Source organism: Bubalus bubalis, chromosome 15 (genome assembly GCF_019923935.1).
Source record: "Bubalus bubalis isolate 160015118507 breed Murrah chromosome 15, NDDB_SH_1, whole genome shotgun sequence".
Taxonomy (NCBI): domain Eukaryota; kingdom Metazoa; phylum Chordata; class Mammalia; order Artiodactyla; family Bovidae; genus Bubalus; species Bubalus bubalis.
In genome coordinates this window covers 78,889,087-78,911,120 of record NC_059171.1, presented here as the reverse complement: position 1 = coordinate 78,911,120, position 22,034 = coordinate 78,889,087, and the positions used below count along the sequence as shown (strand labels likewise).

The window sequence follows — 22,034 nt, the reverse complement described above, 5'->3', positions numbered from 1 at the left end:
TGCGCCACGTGGAGGAGCCTTTGAGGATCCTGGGGGTTTCCCACTTTGGCTCTATCCTCTGGTGTTTTTCCCCCACTTATCACCGCATTTGAACCTGCTGGGACACTTGGACGGCTCGTAATTGACCACACAGAGGCTCAAGAGTTGGCAGGTGCCCGTGTGGAAGCTTGGGCTTCTCCTGAGGTCGCCTCTTCCTTCCACATGTGTCCCGCACAGTGCGACCTCAGGAACTGTTTGAATGATTAAGTAAAAGAAGGAACACTTGAAACTGAAATGAACCTCCAAACTGCGCTTTCCCAATCCTGACCAGAACTCTGAGATGTGAGTGTAAGAGGAGGCGCCTTGAAGAGCCGGGTGGGTTTTCACGGGGGGCCCTGCTGTTCTGCAGACAGAGCAGGCTGTCCGTCAAGGCAGGGCTCCCCACCACCCCCAAATGTAGTCTGTCACTGCTTGGAACTGTTGCTGGGGGGAAAGGTAGGTAGGTGAAAGAAAAACAAAAACAACACCTAAGGGTTGTTGCCAAAGTGTCAAATCCATTTTTTAAGTGAGCAGCGGGAATTGCTGTGATTGTTCCCCACCCACTAAATCCCTCTGAATTAATCACCGTTATCTTTATCATCAGGAGGAAAGTCTTTGGGAAAAGTGGAGAAAGAGGCAGGATGAGCACATCTGAGGGGAGGCCGAGAGCGGGCCGCATGTCCTGGGTGGTGGCTGCATCTGCAGGCAGCAGGGTCTTCCCTTGGGGACCCTCAGCCATACCGCAGCTGCTGACCGCTGCCCTGAGAGTGTGGGGGCCTCTAGCTCTGAGCCCCGGCGGGCACTGGCCCTGGGAGGGGTGTGGATCCTTCCATACGTAGACCCATCATCCCCAAGCGAGGTCTGAGTTCAGCGTCTCCCTCTCCACCCTGTGGAGGAGCTGAGCTGAGGGAGCAGGCGTGGCCCGGGGGCTTGGTCTACGAGAGGTCCTTGGCCCTCAACGCCAGACGCCCTGAGGCCCTGGTAGGGCCTGTCCAGCTGGCCGACCGTGGTCACCTGCGCTAGCACCCCTGCCCACCCCCCCCAAGAAAGGTGTGATGTGCTGGCTGCAGATGGGGCGCCGAGGTGGGAGGGTCCTGTGGGAAACGGGAGGCAGGACCAGGCCATGTGCCCTCAGCTCTCGGGGGGACGTTCTCCTGCGTGTCCTCCACATGTTGGCCATCCTCAGGGTGTGTGCCCGCCGGCGCCCCTAGACGAGGCTTCTGTTCCAGGTACACCCCCGTGGGCCGCTCCTTCTTCACGGCATCTGAGGGCTGCTCCAACCCGCTGGGCGGGGGCCGAGAGGTGTGGTTTGGCTTCCATCAGTCCGTCCGGCCTTCTCTCTGGAAGATGATGCTGAATATCGATGGTAAGCAGAGCCCCGGTGCCAGGGTGGGGTTCAGGAGCAGGGCCCCTGGGGCCAGCTCCGCATGCACCTGCTCGTGAGCGAGGGCGGCAGCGCTGAGGCTTGACTGTCAGAGGCTCTGCGGGGCCCCCTCCCCAGACAGTGGCTCGGTGGTGCAGGGCTCCCAGCTGCCCTGGTATTGGATAAACTTCAGCGAGATGGAGGCCAGGAGGTGGTCAGAAACTGCCAGAAAACCCACGGCTTGTGGCTGTAAAGCCCAGTTTTACTCTCAGAGGTGACCTTAACCTCTGCCAGCCCCTAGCGCTGCCCTGGCTAGAGTGGGCAGTGGCAGTCCGTGCCCCAGCACGAGTCCCCACTGCCACAGCCCCGCTTCGAGTCCGCTCCATGGTTAGGGGGCGCGGAGGCCAGGTGCCCTCCTGCCTGGCTGGGGGTTCGGCCGTGGAAGGGGCTGCGCCAGGCAGACCCCGTCACATCTGTGCTCTTCTCTTCCCGCCCACAGTCTCGGCGACAGCGTTCTATAAGGCACAGCCAGTCATTGAGTTTGTTTGTGAAGTCTTGGATTTTAAAAGTATTGAAGAACAACAGAAACCTCTGACAGATTCCCAAAGGGTCAAGTTTACCAAAGAAATCAAAGGTAAGCAGCTGCCTGCCTTAGACCCGAGGGGCACACGGCCGGGGGCCCACATTTCTCCTTGGAGGCAGGGGCAGCCAACGTCAGACTCGCCAACGCGGGGACAGGGTGGCCCGTGATGTCTGAGCGTGGAGCGACCCAGGGCGGCAGCACGACTTAGCAGCGTCTCAGATGTTCCAGAACATTGGCTCCTCTCTATTTGGGGTGTCTGTACGCATCAAGCTTGGTCTCCACTCAAGGAAGTGCAGTCCAGGGCACCGTGGTTGGGCTGGGTCCTCCTGCCCGCCATCTGGTTGCCGCAACGCCCCGGAGCCCGGCCGTCAGCACCTGTCCTTCCCGGGGGTGTACAGAGGCCAGCAGCAGGGCTTTCTGCTAAAAATAGCCCCGCAGGAAGCACAGAAGGCCATGGGCGTGGACGCCACACTCCCAGCGGAGCCCACGTCGTCCACTGTCTCAGCACAGGCCTCGGGCTTCGCCACCCCTGGGCCAGGGTCACCCCTGCGGGTGAGACAGCCAGCCCCGGGCCCTCAGTGTGGGTCTGCGGGTGATGGTGCCCTGAAATCCAATGGTCTGTCAGTGGCGTGTTGTGACAGGCCAGGCCGAGTCTTGATGCTGAAGCCCAGCCGCTCTGTGTCCTCAGGTCTAAAGGTGGAGATAACGCACTGCGGGCAGATGAAGAGGAAGTACCGTGTGTGCAACGTGACCCGGAGGCCGGCCAGCCACCAGACGTGAGTCCCCCCAGACTACCCCTAGCCACCGCACGCGAGTTCCCCCAGGCTTCCCCCAGCCACCGCACACGAGTCCCCCCAGACTCCCCCCAGCTCCCCCCAGCCACCGCACGCGAGTCCCCCCAGGCTTCCCCCAGCCACCACACGCGAGTCCCCCCAGGCTCCCCCCAGCCACCAGACGTAAGTGACCGTCCCTTCAGACTCCCCCCAGCCCCGGCCTCCTCTGTCACTCACAAGTCCAGACTCTGCATGGTGACTTCTGGAAGTGCGCCTTTGGCTTAGTCGATCCATACTTCACATCGTGGGATGAAATTATGAAATTCCTCCTGTTGGAGGCAGGAGCGGGGATGAGATTGGATGTGGTGGGGTGGGTGGGGACTCCCCATCAGTTTTCCTGAATGTCACCAGTGCGACAAGGGCCGTGTAGGCTCACTGTCCAGTCCTCTGCAGTGAGCAGGGGCCGGGCAGGGTGGTGGGCGCGAGTGGACACTGCCTGGGCTCGGCCTCCGCGGGGTGCCCGTCGAGGTAGCAGGCATCCTGGCCACACGGGGGCCCTGCTGTCTAAGCCGTGTGGCCCCCTGCACCCCACCTGGAGGCCTCCTGGGTCTAGTGAGGACTTATTAGTTTATTTTGTGATCATTCCAGGAGAAGCACCTGGTGTGTCGCTGGGCACTGGTTATAGCAGGGCACCCAGGGCCTCGTGCAGCAGGTGGCCAGGGTGAGCCTGTGTCCTGGTCCCCGTGCCCAGCACCCTTGGCCCCAGCCCAGCCTGTGTGGCCGCAGAGGCCTGAGCAGACGCTGCTTATCCCTTTTGCCGTCCTGTCTGGAAGGTCTCAGATTGTCTGGGGCGGGCTCATGGAGCACGCAGCCTGTGAACAACTTTCAGAGTCGGTGCGAGGCGGGCTGGAATGCGCACAGGCCGTTCTTCCTGGCTTTGTCTTTGTCCGGATCCTTTCCAAGTCCCCTAGATGTAGGTGTCTCTTGTGATTACTGCATATCGTGAGTGGGGGGGTATTTTCCCTTTCTGACTCTGGAGATAAAACAAAAGTTTGGGACTCAGTGACCCAGAGGGCATGGTGTGGTTTTGACTGCTTTGGGTGGCCCTCCGTCTCCTCCATCCCTGAGAAAGCAGACCCAGGAAGGCTGCGTGAGCAGGTGCGTGGGGCCCGGGGCGGGCTCCGGGCCTGAGCCGTCTCTCTGCCCTAGGTTCCCGCTGCAGCAGGAGAGCGGGCAGACGGTGGAGTGCACGGTGGCCCAGTACTTCAAGGACAGGCACAAGCTGGTTCTGCGCTACCCCCACCTCCCGTGCTTACAAGTCGGACAGGAGCAGAAACACACCTACCTTCCCCTGGAGGCAAGCCCCCGCCCTCTGTCTCTGTGTGCTGGGCCCAAACTTTGTGACTCCTGGCACTGTGGGACCTCGGGCAGGTTCACAGACGTGGTCCAACCTGTTTTCGCATTAATAAGATGGGTTTGGTAATTCACAGGATTTGTGTGAAGGTCAGGATCATGTGTATGTGTGCCCAGCAGACCCCTGGGACAGGAAGTGTAAAATCCACTACTGGTTTGAAGAATAATTGCCCGGGAAAAGATCAAATACTGAAATGGAGATCCGAGTTCTAACTATTTTCTGTTAGTGTTCTAAATTCTCAGTGCTGGTCCGGTTGCTCAAACATCTGGGTCATGGTTGGGTTTTTCCCATCTGTGTCCAGAAGGTAGACAGCTTCCCTTCCCAGGAAGCTCTGCTTACGCTCCTGTCTGAGGACTGGGCCCACACAGCCGTGCTGAAGCCCCAGGCCCGCCCGCCCTGCGGCTGTGTCGCTTTCCCTGCGCGGTCCCCGGGCTGTCTGTGTACACCGGGTTTCCTTGGGGGGTTCTGCTGTGGACCAGAGGGCCACCTCGGGGCTGCCATTCCTAGTGGATCTCAGGAACGAATCCCCGCCCCCGCCCCACCAGTGTCTGTGCTCAGCCCCAGACCCACCCGCTCCCCAGCCCACTGCTGACCCCAGCTCTCGCGTTTCCTCGCAGGTCTGTAACATAGTGGCGGGACAGAGATGTATAAAAAAGCTGACCGACAATCAGACCTCAACCATGATCAGAGCGACTGCCAGGTCAGCCCCCGATCGGCAGGAAGAGATTAGCAAGCTGGTGAGCGTCCCATCGTTGGTGCTGGCCTCGGGTGGGGACGGGGTCCCCGGGCATGGCACCCTGGTGCTCTGGACAGACGCGGCTTCTGGAAGGAAGCAAAGATCACCCCCCGACTCTGAGCCTCTTCTCTCTTCCCTTTCAAGATGAGAAGTGCCAGTTTCAATACAGATCCATACGTTCGTGAATTTGGAATCATGGTGAAAGACGAGATGACAGACGTGACCGGACGGGTCCTCCAGCCACCCTCCATCCTCTACGGGGGCAGGGTAGGTGGTGCGCTGGGTGGGGCCGCTCTGCGGGTGCTGGGGGTGTGTGCAGAATGCTGACGGTGAAGCAAGAGCGTCCAGCCCCCTTCCCTGCCCCCAGAGGTGCAGACCATGGTCAAGGAAGAGTTCTAACCCCCTTCCCCACTCCCAGAGGCGTCGACCATGGTCAAGGTAGAGTCCTTCCTGCTCCTGTGTGAACCTGTAACAGCTGTTGGGCTTCGTAGAGGACTGGTTTCCTTGACCCTTTAAAGTTTCCTGAGTCCCCCTTTTGCTTTTCTAAAGGTAAGCTTTATTACCCCACCAGACTTTTAAAGCCATCATTCTTTGTGTGAGGGAGACGCGGTCAGTGATAAATTGTCCACAAGTTCCCTGCTGCCTCTCTGCTTTCTAATTGTTGTTTGGGTGGTATTTGGACACAAGTACCTCAGTTTAGTTAGTGCAAATGTTTGACCTCTGGCTCTGGTCAGTATGATCCTGACCCTTGAGCCCCTTAGGGCTCCTGAGAAATTATTCTTTTCTCCTGGGCTTTTCTCCAGCAAGGTGGTGGGTAGGCGGGGGGAGGTGGAGCGCAACTTCAAAGGTCACAACTTTGGGAATTCCCTAGCAGTCCAGTGGTTGGGGTTTAATCCCTGGTCAGGGAATTAAGATCCTACACACTACGCGGCCCCCAAAAAGGAAGAAAAAAGTGAAAGTCATGGTGTTTGTCCATTAGGGAGCGCCGTGGGAGCCTGTGTCCGCTGGACCTGACTGCTCCACCGGGTGGGGTGGAGCCTGTAGCAGGCTTTCATTTTGTTTTGTTTGCAGATTTTTCCTTTTCTTATTTTAAAATGCAAGTTGTATTTATAAAAATGTTTAAAAGTTCAAAAAATGCAAAGAATTATAGGGGAAAATATCTCTTTTTTCCCCACATCCCAGCTGATCTTCCAGGAGGCAGTTCTCTTTGTAAAATCACCCTGGGGATTATCCATGTGTTTTTTTCACTCTTTCTTGTGCACATAGCAACGTATTAAATACCCTTCTATACCTTGCCCTTTTTAACTTACTGTTTTCTCTCAGATCACAAGGAGGTCTTGGAGTGCGTATGACACGTGGCTCCCTCATTGTTTTAGAGTGTTGCTAGGTAGTCCCCTGTAGGGGTATGCCCCCCGGGCCGTGGGTGTTTGGGGCTGCTCCCTGCTCTCTCCAGGAGGCCTCCTGGCTCCTCCTCAGCCCCCTTGTGTGCCTGGGAGCCCAGACACTGCACCCAGGGCACCTTCCTACCTTCCTGCAGCCCGGTGGGGAGGCGAGTTCCCCTTTGCATGCCAGAAGGAGTGAGTCCTGGTAAAGCCAGGACTGCAGGTCCTGCGTCTTTAGTGAAGGCAGGAGGCGTCTGGAGAACAAAACAGCTCTTTAACCTTGCAGGAATGTTAGAATCATAAGGATTCGAAGTTTCTCATGCTTCTGAATGAACAAATTTTTCCAAATCTCTTAAACATTATAGTGCGAGCAAACAAGTCTCATCACCGGCCCTACCCATTGTCCTGTCAGACAAAACATTAAATGTCCCCCAGCAACATTTGCTGATGTCCGGGGTCTGACAACAGCCCACACGTGTTGGTGGCTCTCTGTCTTACAGAAGGAGGCTGGCCAGAGTAGGGTGCTAGTTTAGAAAAAAATATGAAACAAAAACATTCATTTCTGTAATGTTTGACTTTTACCGTATACTTGTATTACTTTAATAAGAAAAATAAAAAGTGTTTTCCATTAGAAAAACGGAGTAAATGACCACAACTCAGACACACTGAGTCCCGCAGGGCCTTAGGCCCACAGGCTCTGCTCCCTCCAGCGGCCCTTCCTCCCGGTCCCTCGAACTCCAGCATCACTTGGAGGCAGCTAACAGATTCCTTAGGTGACAGTCAGTGTTGAGCCCTGGTCCTTTCTGGTGGAGAGATGACAGAATCAAGCAGACACGTCATCTGTTGTTTCTGTTCTCAAATGGGAGTAGCTTGAACAACGGCAGGCAGTGGGGAGCGGGGCACAGGGAGCTGTGACTCGGTCCCCACTGGCTTCTCCGCCCCCAGGCACGGGTCTGGGAGAAGCGCCCTGCTTCCGTGCCCTTCCCTGGCTGCCCTGGCTGGTCCTGGAAGAGGGAAAATCCTTGTTTCTGAGATAGAAGGCCTTCCTGTTCCTCCTGGCTACCTGTGAGGGTGGGTGGGGCTCTGGGCCCTCCCTGCTCCCCCTCCCGCCCCTCCATCCCTCTGTCCATTCTCCAGCCACCCTCTGCCCAGCTCACCTCCCCCATCCCACCTCTCCGTCCCTCTGTCCTTGGTCTGTGCATCAGTCCAGCCCTCCTGTGAGCACTGGTGGCCCCCACAGGCCCCCACAGCACGGGCTGCTCAGTGCTGGAGGCTGCACACAGGCTCGGTCCTCAGCCTCAGGAGGCGCCCTCTGCTTGGGGACCAGCCACGCGGGGACAGTGACAAAATCCAGGGTCAGAGGACTGTTTTCTTCTCACTCTGAACGTCTCGCCATTTGCAGAATAAGGCGATTGCCACCCCAGTCCAGGGCGTGTGGGACATGAGGAACAAGCAGTTCCACACGGGCATTGAGATCAAGGTGTGGGCCATCGCCTGCTTCGCCCCCCAGCGCCAGTGCACGGAGGTGCACCTCAAGTAAGGCTGCTGGCCGGGCACGTGGTCCTGGGGGGGCCATGGGGAGGCCTGCTCCGAGGGGCTGGGGCAGGTCAGGCTCTGCGGAAAGGGCGGGGCTTGGCAGAGGGCGTTGCTCAGGGTGGGCCGTCAGGAAGGGGGAGCTTTGCTTCTCAGACTCGTGGGAGTGAGTGTGCAGAGGTGCAGCAGGTTATGTGAGAAACAAAACAGTAAATGACGGCAAGTGTACGGTGAGAGTGAAAGTCGCTCACTCGTGTCCGACTCTGCAGCCTGTGGCCTGTAGAGTCCAGGGGGTTCTCCAGGCCAGAATGCTAGAGTGGGTAGCCATTCCCTTCTCCAGGGGATCTTCCCCACCCAGGAATAGAACTGGGGTCTCCCGCATTGCAGGCAGGTTCTTTATCAGCTGAGCCGCCAGGGAAGCCCAAATATACTGGAGTGGGAACCTCTCTCTTCTCCAGTGGATCTTCCCTACCCAGGAATTGAACCTGGGTCTCCCGTATTGCAGGCGGATTCTTTAGCAGCCAAGCCTGGTAAGTGTACCAACTAGAGGCAAAGAAGAAAATAGTATTCACTGAACTAGCACTGTTTTTAAAAGCACTTTAGATTCACATTTCTATATCAGACCAACCTGACGCGGTGTCAGACACTTTGAAAGCAGCACCATAAACATGGCGTTTGGTTGCTCATGCTTCTGCAAGCAGCCAAGACCTAACAGGGAACAGAAGGTGCCTCCCACCTCCCTTGGGCGGGAGCAGGAAGGGCCCACGGACCAGGGAGTCGCCGGTGGGCGTCTGAGCGGGCCTTGGTCCCAGGGAGCTGCGTCTCTCGGTGCTCTGGAGAGTTGGCATGAGGGCTGGAGCCCTTTCTCCCACACCGCCAGCAGAGAGAGCGGGGCGGGTGGGGTGTACAGTCTGACCTCAGGCTGCCTCCCCCGCTCCTGTCTGGGGCCCTTGTGTCATTCTCCTGGCGCCAGATGGCCCCAGGGCAGGTGCACCCGTGGGCGTAGATGCAGAGATGTGCTCATGGGTTTCTTTAACTGCACTAACAGAGGTTGGGCGCTAGCTGGCTGGGGTGGGTCGGCGTATCCTTGCTTTATTGTAAAAGGCTGGGATGTTTCTATCCCTGCGCTTAAAATAGAAGCTGTGGATCTGTCTCCCCCGCCCGCTGCAACGGGCGCAGCTGCTAGTGCTACTCTTAACTGTGGGCTGTCTTGTTTGCTCCTGTGACCATGTCATCTGAGTCCAAGCTGTGCGCATGGGATAAACCAGGGGAATCCAAAGGGATAGTCAGTTCATGGCTCTCCTTGCCCTGACAGTGCTCGGCGTCTGCGGGCAAGTGGGCGGCAGCTGTTCGTGCCCGACTGTAAAAGAACAGCCCTGTCGCTGCCTGGGAGGGTCACAGCTGGTGGGGGTGGCGGGGCCACGATGTGGCGTCTCCTGTTACATCGTGACTTTTCAGGGACCTGTGTGCTGAGCACGTGGGCAGCCTCTGTGCGTTGTCTTGTTGAAACAGCCACATCTCGGGCTTCAGCAGGGACTCAGAGCTCAATGAAAATGGCTTGGGGTCTGGATCTGTTAACACTGCCCTTTCTCGGGGCCTCTGGTGCGTCTGAATCGTTGGCATTCTGGGTTCTTCTTCATGTAACGGCCCTGCTCCTCCAGGTCCTTCACGGAGCAGCTCAGAAAGATCTCAAGAGACGCGGGCATGCCCATCCAGGGCCAGCCATGCTTCTGTAAATATGCCCAGGGGGCGGACAGCGTGGAGCCCATGTTCCGGCACTTGAAAAACACGTACGCTGGCCTGCAGCTGGTGGTGGTCATCCTGCCGGGGAAGACCCCCGTTTATGGTAGGTCTTGGTGCCACCCCAGCCCCGGCCCTACGGGTGCGTGGTGAGGCCTCCGCCACACCCAGGAGGAGCCTGTGTCTGAGCGAGACCAGGTGATGTCTGATTGTGGCCACACATGTGCCTCGGGCCACCTTGGCAGTGTCATCTGAGGCCCCGGTTCTCCGAGATGGGCATCCCGAGGGGGTGAGGGATGCGGCAGGCGTGCGGTTACCTTGTTCGCTGCCGACACAGACTTCGACTGGATGAGGAACGGTCACGTGATGTGCACGCAATAATCCCCTCGGGGGGGCAGGGGCAGTCCTCTTGTGAGCCGTGGCATCTCAGAATCCTCTGGGATTTGATCAGAGTCCTTTCTGCCAGAAGGCCGGTTGCACTTCCACCTGGCTCAGAGTTTCCAAGCCCTGGGATGGAGTCCCAGGCCCTGGTGGGAAAAGCTCCTGGGTGTCGACAGGCGATGGTGAGACTTGGAAGTGGGTGCGTGTGCATCTGCTGGAAGCCCGGTGGGAACCGGAGGCCCTGTACAGGAGGTGTGTGGGCACCACGGGGCAGAGGCAAGAGAGGCGCAGTTGACTCACTGACTGGCTTCCCCGTCTCCTATGGGCTCTGCATCCAGGAGCGGGAGGAAGCCCAGGTGACTCTTCTCCCAGGGTCTCCCGTCTCTCTTGGCCTGTCAGGGAGCAGTTGCCCACTCGCTTCACAAGAGAACCCAGAATGGAGGGGGGTGTAGGCCTGGAGAGTGCTTTGGCATCAAGTTTGTATTGGCCAGGGACTAAGGATTCAGGGGTTTATATTTTTAACTACTCGAGCATTTGCTTGCTGTTTCGAGTGCCTGGGTTCCAACCTGGCCCTGTGCACACTGCCCTGTCGGCCTGGAGAAGTTGCAGAAACGCCCCTGACCGAGAGCGGGCCTCCCTGAGCCGGTGGGGGACGCCCTGCAGCTGGCACAGAGCTGGGTCTGGGCTTGGCTGCGTATGCGGCAGGCGCGCGGGGTGGGCAGAGGAGCGCCAGGGAGCCATGCTGAGCATCCCGTTCTCTCTGTAGCCGAGGTCAAGCGTGTGGGAGACACGGTGCTGGGCATGGCCACGCAGTGTGTGCAGATGAAGAACGTGCAGAGGACCACGCCGCAGACCCTGTCCAACCTCTGTCTGAAAATCAACGTCAAACTGGGCGGCGTGAACAACATCCTGCTGCCGCAGGGGAGGTGAGGCCGGCCCTCCGCCATGCACGGGGCAGCTGTGGTGACGCCCTGGGCAGGGCGGTGCCGGGGCGGCTCTGCTCAGCTATGCCGAGCGCTGTCCCGGGCTTGGCAGGTGCAGGAAGTGAGTAGGATGAGGGTCTTGGCTGCTCCTGGTCTCAGGGTCCAGGGCCCCTGAGGACCGGTGCTGGCCCAAGGAGAAGGGCTTTCTGACCCCATCTGGAGGTGGGTCCCGCACGTGAGGTGTGGCAGCTGTGTGGCCAGTGCCATGTAGACAGGAGGGCCGCACCAGCGCCCCAGGTGCCTGACGGTCAGCTCCAGGACAGGGGGCTTCCAGAGCAGGAGGTGGCGCTGTTGGCCCCAGGCCAGGGCCAGGCACTGGGTGCTGAGCAGCAGTGATACAGTGGAAGGGAGCCCAGAGGGTGAGGGCCTCATGGGGGAGGTGACACGGTGCAGACTGGGCACTGGGGGCAGGGCTGTGTGGACACCGGGAGCAGCCTGCTCCAGAGGGTGCAGGCCATGCAACGGCCTTGGGGCAGCCTGCCTGCTGGGAGTGTGGCGGTCATTCTGCTCAGAGACTGAGGGGTGAGCCTGTGGGGGCCTGGCACTCGCTCCGGGGGAATGCAGCCGTGGGGGGAGGTGCAGGTGTAGCCCCGCTGACGTTCTGAAAGGCGACCCCAGCTCTGGCCCGCTGGCATTGTCCCAGGAGAGCCACTGGTGGGAGCTAGGCCGGCGGCGCCCAGAGCCGTGAGTGGAAGAGGAGTCTAGATTGGCCCACCCTGGGCTGTGGGAGCGATGAGGTGACGCCAGTTGAGGCAGGGGTGCAGGGGCGAGTTGGGGGGAGCCTGTGCTGGAGAGCCTTGTTCAGGGCCCCTCACGTGCGGGTGGTAGTTAGAGTTTCTGGGCTGGAGAGCAGCGCGGGGTGCAGTGTAGACAGGAAGGACGGCCAAGCCTGGGCCCTGGGGGGTGCAGGGTTGGAAGGTCGTTGAGGCAAGGCAACAGCTCTGGAGCCCAGGAGGGGGTGGCGGGGAGCCCGTGCGTGGCCGCCACGCGGCGCCGACCAGCCAGGTGTGACGAGGCGTGAGGCTCTCAGCCACAGGGCTAGGGGACGTGTGCAGGTTGCAGGTGACCTTGCAGAGAGCAGTCCTGTTGCCATGGCAGCAAGAGGCCCGGTCTGGAGGCAGGAGACGGGCTCAGCTAATCCCAGAGCTCTGCCGCAAGGCGAGCCGGGGAGCCGGGGGCGAAGTGGACTGTCCAGTGGCTGGTGTGGTTGTGCCGGTTCAAGGTGTGAGTCAGAACAGCGTGTGTGGGTGCACCCGGGACCCATCAGAGGAGGGGGAGGGCAAGAGGAAGAGCCGTGGGTACCTGGGGGGCTCAGCGCAGGGCACCTGGGCAGCACGTGAGTCCGGGAGGAGAGAAGGATGAGGCATCAAGAAGGCTCCTAGTCGCACAGCCGGCGAGGCTGGGACCCGCCAGCTGTTGGAGAACCGGGCCCCCAACACCGCCTCTTTGGGGAGGTGACTGCCGGAGTGTGGCCAGCATTTAGAAGACCCTGGGAGAACAGCCCAACTCCTTGCTTCCGTACTGGGACACATTCATCCCCTGAGAATATGTGGCTGTGTCTGGAGACATTGGGGTGTTGGGTAGAGAGCAATGCGGCTGCCAGGCGCCCTGCAGCGTGGCCGCAGGTCCAAGGTTGGCTGCAGACCGTGGACTCGATGGACGCGATTATCTTGGAAACGTTCAGTCATCTCCCCGAGGAGAACCCTCCTGTCCCTGGGCCCGGCCTCAGCGGCCGTCCCCACCTGACCACCCTGGTGCAGTGTACACCGCCTGCAGCCTCTCCCGCTCCGGGTCACTCTGAAGCAGGTCTCACCCCGAGCCTCTTTGTCCCCACAAGGTGTTCTCTGTCTGTGCCAGAGATAAGGAGTCTTTACAAGCAGAGCCCCAGAGTAGCGCTGGTGCCCGTGTCCTGAGAGGTCCGGGCGGCGTCCCCGAGCTGCGGCCCCTGACACTCGCTTCCCCCGCAGGCCTCCGGTGTTCCAGCAGCCCGTCATCTTTCTGGGGGCAGATGTCACTCACCCCCCCGCCGGGGACGGGAAGAAGCCGTCCATTGCTGCCGTGAGTGTCGCTTCCCACGGTCCCTCTGTCTATGTACGTTCCTGCCTGTCTAGCATCTCTGTGATTAGCGATGAAATCGCAGAGGTTCGGCCCAGTGCGGTCCTGGGCCCAGCACGCTGACTGGTTCCCACTGGTTGGCACCTGCAGGCAACTGCTTTCAGGCCAGCGTTCCTGGGGACACTCCTCACTGCTGGTGGTGGGAGTCTTAGGGTGTCGCGTGTGGCTGTGCACCTGGCTTGGGGAAAGTTGTTAGAAAGTTGTTACAACATGCTTAGTAGAGTTTTGCACGCTGTCAGGCTCTCCAGGGGCCACCTCTGAGCTGATGTAATTCAGCCCCATCCGATATAAGCAGAAGAGGGGTTCTGAACAGTCGTTGAGTTTTTTATTAGGTCCCGTGGGCAAACTTACATTCTTGGGGACACATTCATATACACCAGGGCCAAACACACAGACGCCGCGTAAAGGTGGTGGGCTTGCCCGTGACGGCCCTCAGGGCGCCTGCTGACCCCACTGCCCCGCAGGTCGTGGGCAGCATGGATGCCCACCCGAACCGCTACTGTGCCACCGTGCGCGTGCAGCAGCACCGGCAGGAGATCATCCAGGACCTGGCGGCCATGGTGCGCGAGCTGCTCATCCAGTTCTACAAGTCCACGCGTTTCAAGCCCACCCGCATCATCTTCTACCGCGACGGCGTCTCCGAGGGGCAGTTCCAGCAGGTGAGCGCCGCCGCGCTTCCTCCGCCCTGCTCTCCGTGTCTGCACTTCCCCGTCCCTCTGCAGGAAGGCATCTTGGGTTTCTGTTCTGCCCCCAGGTTTATCTGGTCACTGTGTGGTAGGGGTGGGGGGTGCGGGGTGGTCAGGACCCTGCGGCAGGAGGGGAGGAGAGGCGGGGGCAGGAACTGGGGTCGAGCGAGGCCAGTCCAGCAGGTTCAGTCCAGCACGCACCAGACAGGGCCTGTTCCGGCTCCACGCTTTGCCTCCTAGGCTGTGGGGAGTCTGGGCTGGGGGACTTGTTCTGGGGGCCAACTCTTCAGGGGAGGGGAGAGGAGAGACGGGGGCCAGTATCCTTGTACCCTAACCCCTGGTGCTACTCAGAGGATGGTAGGCGTCACAGCAGGTTTCAAAGTGGGAATGCTTCTATTTTCAGTTCAGTTCAGTCGATGAGTCATGTCTGACTCTCTGCGACCCCATGGATTGCAGCACACCAGGCTTCCCTGTCCATCACCAACTCCCTGAGCTTGCTCAAACTGATGTCCGTCAAGTCGGTGATGCCATCCAACCATCTCACCCTCTGTCATCCCCTTCTCCTCCTGACTTCAATCTTTCCCAGCATTAGGGTCTTTTCCGATGAGTCAGTTCTTTGCATCAGGTGGCCAAAGTATTGGAGCTTTAGCATCAGTCCTTCCAATGGATATTCAGGACTGATTTCTTTTTAGGATGGACTGGTTGGATCTCCTTGCAGTCCAAGGGACTCTCAAGAGTCTTCTCCAGCACCACAGTTCAAAAGCATCAATTCTTCAGCATTCAGCTTTCTTTATGGTCCAACTCTCACATCCATACATGACTACTGGAAAAACCGTAGCTTTGACTAGACAGATCTTTGTTGGCAAAGTAATAGCTCTGCTTTTTAATATGCTGCCTAGGTTGGTCATAGCTTTTCTTCTAAGGAGCAAGCATCTTTTAATTTCATGGCTGCAGTCACCATCTGCAGTGATTTTGGAGCCCCCAAAATAAAGTTTGTCACTGTTTCCATTGTTTCCCCTTCTCTCCTCCATGAAGTGATGGGACTGGAAGCCATGATATTTGTTTTTTGAATGTTGAGTCTTAAGCCAGCTTTTTCACTCTCTTCTTTCACTTTCATCAAGAGACCCTTCAGTTCCTCTTTGGTTTCTGCCAAAGGGTGGTGTCATCTGCATATCTGAGGTGATTGATATTTCTCCTGGAAATCTTGATTCCAGATTGTGCTTCTTCCAGCCCAGCGTTTCTCATGATGTACTCTGCATATAAGTTAAATAAGCAGGGTGACAATGTACAGCCTTGACGTACTCCTTTTCCTATTTGGAACCAGTGTCTTGGTCCATGTCCAGTTCTAACTGTTGGTTCCTGACCTGCATACAGATTACTCAGGAGGCAGGTCAGGTGGTCTGGTGTTGCCATCTCTTTCAGAATTTCCACAGTTTATTGTGATCCACACAGTCAAAGGCTTTGGCATAGTCAATAAAGCAGAAATAGATGTTTTTCTGGAACTCTCTTGCTTTTTCAGTGATCCAGCGGATGTTGGCAATTAGATCTCTGGTTCCTCTGCCTTTTCTAAAACCAGCTTGAACATCTGGAAGTTCACGGTTCATGGATCACTGAAGCCTGGCTTGGAGAAGTTTGAGCATTACTTTGTTAGTGTGTGAGATGAATGCAATTGTGCAGTTGAACATTCTTTAGTATTGCTTTTCTTTGGGATTGGAATGAAAACTGACCTTTTCCAGTCCTGTGGCCACTGCCGAGTTTTCCAAATTTGCTGTCATATTGAGTCCAGCACTTTAACAGCATCATCTTTTAGGATTTAAAATAGCTCAGCTGGAATTCCATCGCCTCCACTAGCTTTGTTCATAGTGATGCTTCCTAAGGCCCACTTGACTTCGCACTCCAGGATGTCTGGCTCTAGGTAAGTGATCATACCATTGTGGTTATCTGGGTCATGAAGATCTTTTTTGTACAGTTCTTCTGTGTATTCTTGCCACCTCTTCTTAGTATCTTCTGCTTCTGCTAGGTCCGTACCATTTCTATTCTTTATTGTGCCAATCTTTGCATGAAGTGTTCCCTTGGTATCTCTAATTTTCTTGAAGAGATCTCTAGTCTTTTCCATTCTATTGTTTTCCTCTATTTCTTTGCATTGATTGCTGAGGACGGCTTTCTTATCTCTCCTTTCTATTCTTTAGAACTCTGCATTCAGATGGGTACATCTTTCCTTTTCTCCTTTGCCTTTAACTTCTCTTCTATTCCTAGCTATTTGTAAGGCCTCCTCAGACAACTGTTTTGCCTTTTTGCATTTCTTGGGGATGGTCTTGATCACTGCCTCCTATACAATGTCACGAACTTCCATCCATAGTTCTTCAGGCACTCTATCAGATCTAATCCCTTGAATCTATTTATCACTTCCACTGATTTAGGCCATACCTGAATGGTCTGGTGGTTTTCCCTACTTTCTTCAATTTAAGTCTGAATTTGGCAATAAGGAGTTCATGATCTGAGCCGCAGTCAGCTCCTGGTCTTGTTTTTGCTGACTTAATAGAGCTTCTCCATCTTTGCTGCAAAGAATATAAACAGTCTGATTTCGGTATTGACCATCTGGTGATGTCCAGGCATAGAGTTGTCTCTTGTTTGTTGGAAGAGGGTATTTACTATGACCAGAGCATTCTCTTGGCAAAACTCTGTTGGCCTTTGCCCTGCTTCATTTTGTACTCCAAGGCAAAACTTGCCTATTACTCTAGGTATATCTTGACTTCCTTTTTTTGCATTCCAGTCCCCTGTGATGAAAAGGACATCTTTTTTGGTGTTAGTTCTCAAAGATCTTGTAGGTCATCACATAACTGTTCAACTTCAGCTTCTTCAACATTCATGATTGGGGCATAGACTTGGATTACTGTGATGTTGAATGATTTGCCTTGGAAACGAACAGAAATCATTGTGTCATTTTTGAGAGTAATCTGAGTACTGCATTTTGGACTCTCTTGTTGACTATGAGGGCTACTCCATTTCTGCTAAGGGGTTCTTGCCCGCAGTAGTAGATATAATGGTCATCAGAGTTAAATTCACCCATTCCAGCCCATCTTAGTTCACTGATTCCTAGAATGTTGACGTTCATTCTTGCCATCTCCTGTTTGATCACTTCCAATTTGCCTTGATTCATGGACCTAACACTCCAGGTTCCTATGCAATATTGCTCTTTACAGCATCGGACTTTACTTCCATCAGCAGCACATCCACAACTGGGTATTGTTCTGCTTTGGCTCTGTCTCTTCATTCTTTCTGGAGTTATTTCTCCACTGATCTCCAGTAGCATATTGGGCACCTACCAACCTGGGGAGGTAATCTTTCAGTGTCCTATCTTTTTACCTTTTCATACTGTTCATGGGGTTCTCAAAGCAAGAATACTGAAGTGGTTTGCCATTCCCTTCTGCAGTGGACCACATTCTGTCAGAACTCTTCACCATGACCTGTCCAGCTTGGGTGGCCCCACATGGCATGGCTCATAGTTTCATTGAGGTAGACAAGGCTGTGGTCCACGTGATCAGTTCAGTTAGTTTTTCATGATTGTGGTTTTCATTCTGCCTGCCCTCTGATGAAGGATAAGAGGCTTATGAAAGCTTCCTGATGTGAGAAACTGACTGTGGGGAAAAACTCCCATTTTAAACCTGAGGAAACTGGGGATCAGACAGGTTTTGTGGCTTTGATAGCCACAGGCTTGCTTAGTGGTGGAGCTGGGTTTTGAACTCGGCTTAGCACCTAAGCTAATAGAGTTTGTTTGCTTGTGTGTCTTTAAGTAGATTCTCTCCAATCCAGAAATAAGTTGTTGGATTGATTTGTTTGCGTGTGTGTTTCCCATCATGCCTTCAAGTCCACTGTGGATGGTAGCACTTAGAATATTCCAGACACCATGCTCTGCTTGTTTATGCATTATCTAACCTAAGCCATTTAACCACCAAACCTGGGAGCCTTTTGCTCCATGATAGAAGTGAAGAAACAGGCTCAAAGAGACAGAATCACAACAGCTAACAGCAAGCTAGTGGAGCTATAAGACTTAAATATGTATCAAACGTACATGTGATAAAGGGAGTCATTTTAAGGTAACGAGAGGCCCCAAAACGTAGGAGTCCTCAAGCATGTCCTGCTTCCTTTCTGCAGGTTCTGCACCACGAGTTACTGGCCATCCGTGAGGCGTGCATTAAGCTAGAGAAGGACTACCAGCCAGGCATCACGTTCATCGTGGTCCAGAAGAGACACCACACGCGGCTCTTCTGCACTGACAAGAACGAGCGGGTGAGCGTCCCTGGGCCCCTCACCTGCCCTGCCGTACCGAGGGCCTGGTGGCATGGGCGTCCCGGGCTCGCGGGCACCGGCCACAGGCACTGGAGCAGGGCTCTCCTCAGCTTGGGGAGCAGTTGGAACCTGTAAACCCCACAGGTTGGGATGCATCTGGGGGAATGACTTTTATCCCATATGGAAATGACCAAAGGTGAGGCTTCAGAGCCGGTGAGCAGCTGTGGTCCTAGATAGCGTGGTGTAAAGGATGAGGTAGGATGTGGGGAGGTGGGAGCCCTCAGGGCAGCTGGGGTGAGCAGCTGTGGTCCTAGACAGCGTGGCGTAAAGGATGAGGTAGAATGTGGGGAGGTGGGAGCCCTCAGGGCAACTGGGGTGCTCCTGGAAGGGGGCCTGGGAGCTCTCCAGGGGTCCAGTCTGGAGCAGCGTCCAGGCTCCCTTACGCTACCTGACTGTTCCAGAGTAAGAACCATGTGCGAGCAGGAGGCTCGAGACTTAAAGATGTGACTGCTGAGAATTGTCCACAGCTGGGGAGAGATAGGATTCCTTAGATTAAAACACTGTTCCTATTCCTAACAGGAGAATAAAAGTAAATCCACACCTAGACACATTGTCCTAAAGCTGCATGGTGTCAAAGTAGCTGCATAAGATAAAAGACTTCCCGGAAGGGAAGGACATTAGGTCAGACTGCCCACCAGCAGGGCTGGACACTGGGGGTTAGTGTCCACATGGAGCAGTTCCCTGAGGCCACCTGGCACCATAGTGCTGAACATGCTTCTGGCCTAAATGAAAGACATAATGCAAATTGAGAGTTAATAGTGAGGAAAAGGGACAGACGGTCTCCTGAGAAGACACGACTGCTCTAAGCGCAGATGGATCTCATGCCATGGCCTAAAAATATGTAAAGGTTAAAAGGTGAAGCTCAACGGGCAGAATTTCAGTGAGAAATTGACAAACACACCACTCGAGAGGTCTGTGTTAACGGACCACTGTCAGAAAGCGAAAGAGGTACAAGTTAGTAAAGACTGAAAATGGGAAGAGTAGAGGAAACAAGCTGGGGCAGACAGCCCTGCCTGTGGTGGCCGAGCTCACGCCCAGAGCTGAAGCACGAGCTGGCCTCAGGCGGTCTCAGAAGATGGCCAGACTCACCCTTCTACCAACCACATTTTCCGTTACACAGATTTAAATCCGTAGTAGAAAAAAGCATAAGAAAGCTTAAATTTTTCAATTTGATTATAAGGAGCACATGCACTAAAAAGGTGAAGAGAATAATCAATTGTGAAATGATCAGAAATGAATGAAAAGGAGAATTTCATATCAAACCCTGTGCAGTGCAGCTAACGCAGCACTTATGGATGAGAATATAGACACAACTGCTGTGTTATAAAACTAGAAAGACAGCCATCAGTAAGTCTGAAGCCGCAGGAAGGATGTCAGCCCCAGGGGTTGAGGGACAGCTGAGGAGCTGGTGTGTGTAGCCCCCCTGCCACCTCAGCCTGCAGACCTCTCTTGCCAGGAGTCAGGGGGATCAAAGTCAGCTTTTTCCTGCACCCCACTTTCTCGAAATAGAAAATAGTGAACTAGAAAATGAATCGCCCATAGCACAGATTAACACAAGTGAGGCATACTTCGCTGAAGATTATATAAACCAATCAAGACTGAACAAAAGAGAGAATACTAGTGATGATGTTGGGAGCAGAAGGCGATAGCGGCTGGCTCCAGAGGGGGTGTTATTTGAATCATACTGGATAACAGCTTCATGACAGCATGTTGGAAAACAGGAGAAACAGATGCAAATACTCAGTTGTAGAACGACTTCAGTTAGCAGAATCAGCTGAGGAGGACAGTCCCAGTCATCATCCCAAAGGCATCGGGCCCAGAGAGTTTCACGGGCAAACTGTACCAAGGCATCACGAGTAGACCATCTTAATGTGTGGCACAGGCTGGGGAAAAAAAAGAGAAACTACTTGGCTTATTTGATGAAGTTAGTCCAGAGGTTTTTATAGGCAAGTTTTAATAAACCTTCAGAGAATAATCTTCTAGAAAGAATTTCAGAGGACAGAAAAAGTCTGGGGGATTCACATTATGAGGTTAGCCTGATAAAATCACCAAACGTTGTCCAGGATGTGGTGCTATGGTGAGGAGCATCCCTGCAGCTTCCGGCTGCTTGACCACAAGCTGTCGGCGCCTCTGCCCTGGACTGCCTTGTGGGAGTGCTGGGAGGGCGGCTGATCTGACACACAGCACTCAGCACAAGGTGAGTGCATCGTTAGGCCGAGGATTCTCCTGCCCTTTGGACAGGAGTGGAGACGGATAGCCAACTTGGAGCACAGTTCGGCAGTTCTAGAGATCTACCCTGGAGAAACCCACATGCTAGTATTCAGGGGGACATGTGTAAGAATATTCTGGCAGTGTTGTTTATAATAGTAACAAATCTACCTGCTAACAGAAGAGTTTGTGGTGTGTTTATATACTGGCATTTACATACCAATGAAAAGTAGTAAAAAGAACAAAACAGTAATAAACATTATCTGCCAAATGACTGTTTCTCAAAATTGCAATGTGGAACAAACACAGCAAGTAGCAAAGTGCATAGGATACATGTATACAGGTTTTAAATGTGCAAAGTAACACAGTATAATGCTAATGGAGGCTCAAATATGTAACAAAAAGTGAGAGCTTGTGTGAGAGTAGTGAAGTCTAGATTTGAGACTGCAGCATGGAAGGAGGTGCAGAGGTAGGCACTCCTCAGATATTTCCTTTCTTTTTCACGTGTCTCTGAGGCATCGTGCACACATTCAGCAAGCGCTTGCAGAAGGTACACAGGGGTTATATGGGCGATTTTCTCTTTTGTATGTGTATCTGAAATTGCACAACTTAACAAAAAAATCGAGTGACTTCGTGATTGATTAGGACTTTGCCATTCCAGGAGCTGGGTGTTGGGTGGATTTTCAATGCCCAAGTGTAAACTGAGGTTAAGTGGTTTGGTAGGATTTGTAGTCCCACCCACGTCCAGCTCCTGGGCTGGTCTCTGGTGGAGTGGCTCGCCCACCCCAGTGGACTGGAGAAGCCCTGGGCATCTGTCCGGGTTTTCTAGCTCTTCTGCCTTGAGTATTGGGGGGGGGGGCGGGGGTTGGGGGGCAGGAATGGCTATCAGGTGTCCATCATCTATTCTTAGATTTGTATGTTGATGACAGTTTCCATCTTGGTCTCAACAGTAAAAAAAAAAAAAAAAAAAAAAACCCTTCTAGTGGTCCACACAGATGCTCCAGTGAAGGTCCTCAGGGGCCTTTATGAGACGGCAAAAAATAACTCCAGCCCAAACAGAACAGGAACTAGTTTAATTTCAGTTGTTAGTACGTGTTTAATTTTAATGCTATCAGATCAGATCAGATCAGTCGCTCAGTCATGTCCGACTCTTTGCGACCCCATGAATCGCAGCACGCCAGGCCTCCCTGTCCATCACCAACTCCCGGAGTTCACCCAGACTCACGTCCATCGAGTCGGTGATGCCATCCAGCCATCTCATCCTGTGTCGTCCCCTTCTCCTCCTGCCCCCCATCCCTCCCAGCATCAGAGTCTTTTTCAATGAGTCAACTCTTCGCATGAGGTGGCCAAAGTGCTGGAGTTTCAGCTTCAGCATCATTCCTTCCAAAGAAATCCCAGGGCTGATCTCCTTCAGAATGGACTGGCTGGATCTCCTTGCAGTCCAAGGGACTCTCAAGAGTCTTCTCCAACACCACAGTTCAAAAGCATCAATTCTTCGGCGCTCAGCCTTCTTCACAGTCCAACTCCCACATCCATACATGACCACAGGAAAAACCATAGCCTTGACTAGACGAACCTTTGTTGGCAAAGTAATGTCTCTGCTTTTGAATATGCTGTCTAGGTTGGTCATAACGTTCCTTCCAAGGAGTAAGCGTCTTTTAATTTCATGGCTGCAGTCACCATCTGTAGTGATTTTGGAGCCCAGAAAAATAAAGTCTGACACTATTTCCACTGTTTCCCCATCTATTTCCCATGAAGTGATGGGACCA

The 22,034-nt window shown here is 54.6% G+C and overlaps 1 protein-coding gene across 2 annotated transcripts in view; it reads left to right on the top strand.

Moving 5' to 3' along the window:
- Positions 1-22,034, top strand: part of AGO2 (argonaute RISC catalytic component 2) — a 94,571-nt gene that overhangs the window by 58,388 nt on the left and 14,149 nt on the right. The window contains exons 1-13 of one of the 2 annotated variants that reach the window (XM_025264831.3): positions 135-321; positions 1,248-1,384; positions 1,881-2,015; positions 2,653-2,740; positions 3,947-4,094; positions 4,769-4,888; positions 5,032-5,154; positions 7,672-7,805; positions 9,464-9,648; positions 10,690-10,849; positions 12,874-12,964; positions 13,486-13,680; positions 17,863-17,997. In XM_025264831.3, coding sequence (XP_025120616.1) covers positions 320-321; positions 1,248-1,384; positions 1,881-2,015; positions 2,653-2,740; positions 3,947-4,094; positions 4,769-4,888; positions 5,032-5,154; positions 7,672-7,805; positions 9,464-9,648; positions 10,690-10,849; positions 12,874-12,964; positions 13,486-13,680; positions 17,863-17,997 — 1,653 coding nt within the window. In that variant the 5' untranslated portion in view covers positions 135-319. Of the gene's footprint in view, positions 1-134; positions 322-1,247; positions 1,385-1,880; positions 2,016-2,652; positions 2,741-3,946; positions 4,095-4,768; positions 4,889-5,031; positions 5,155-7,671; positions 7,806-9,463; positions 9,649-10,689; positions 10,850-12,873; positions 12,965-13,485; positions 13,681-17,862; positions 17,998-22,034 lie in introns of those variants that run through there. The other variant, XM_025264829.3, reaches the window with a different exon arrangement.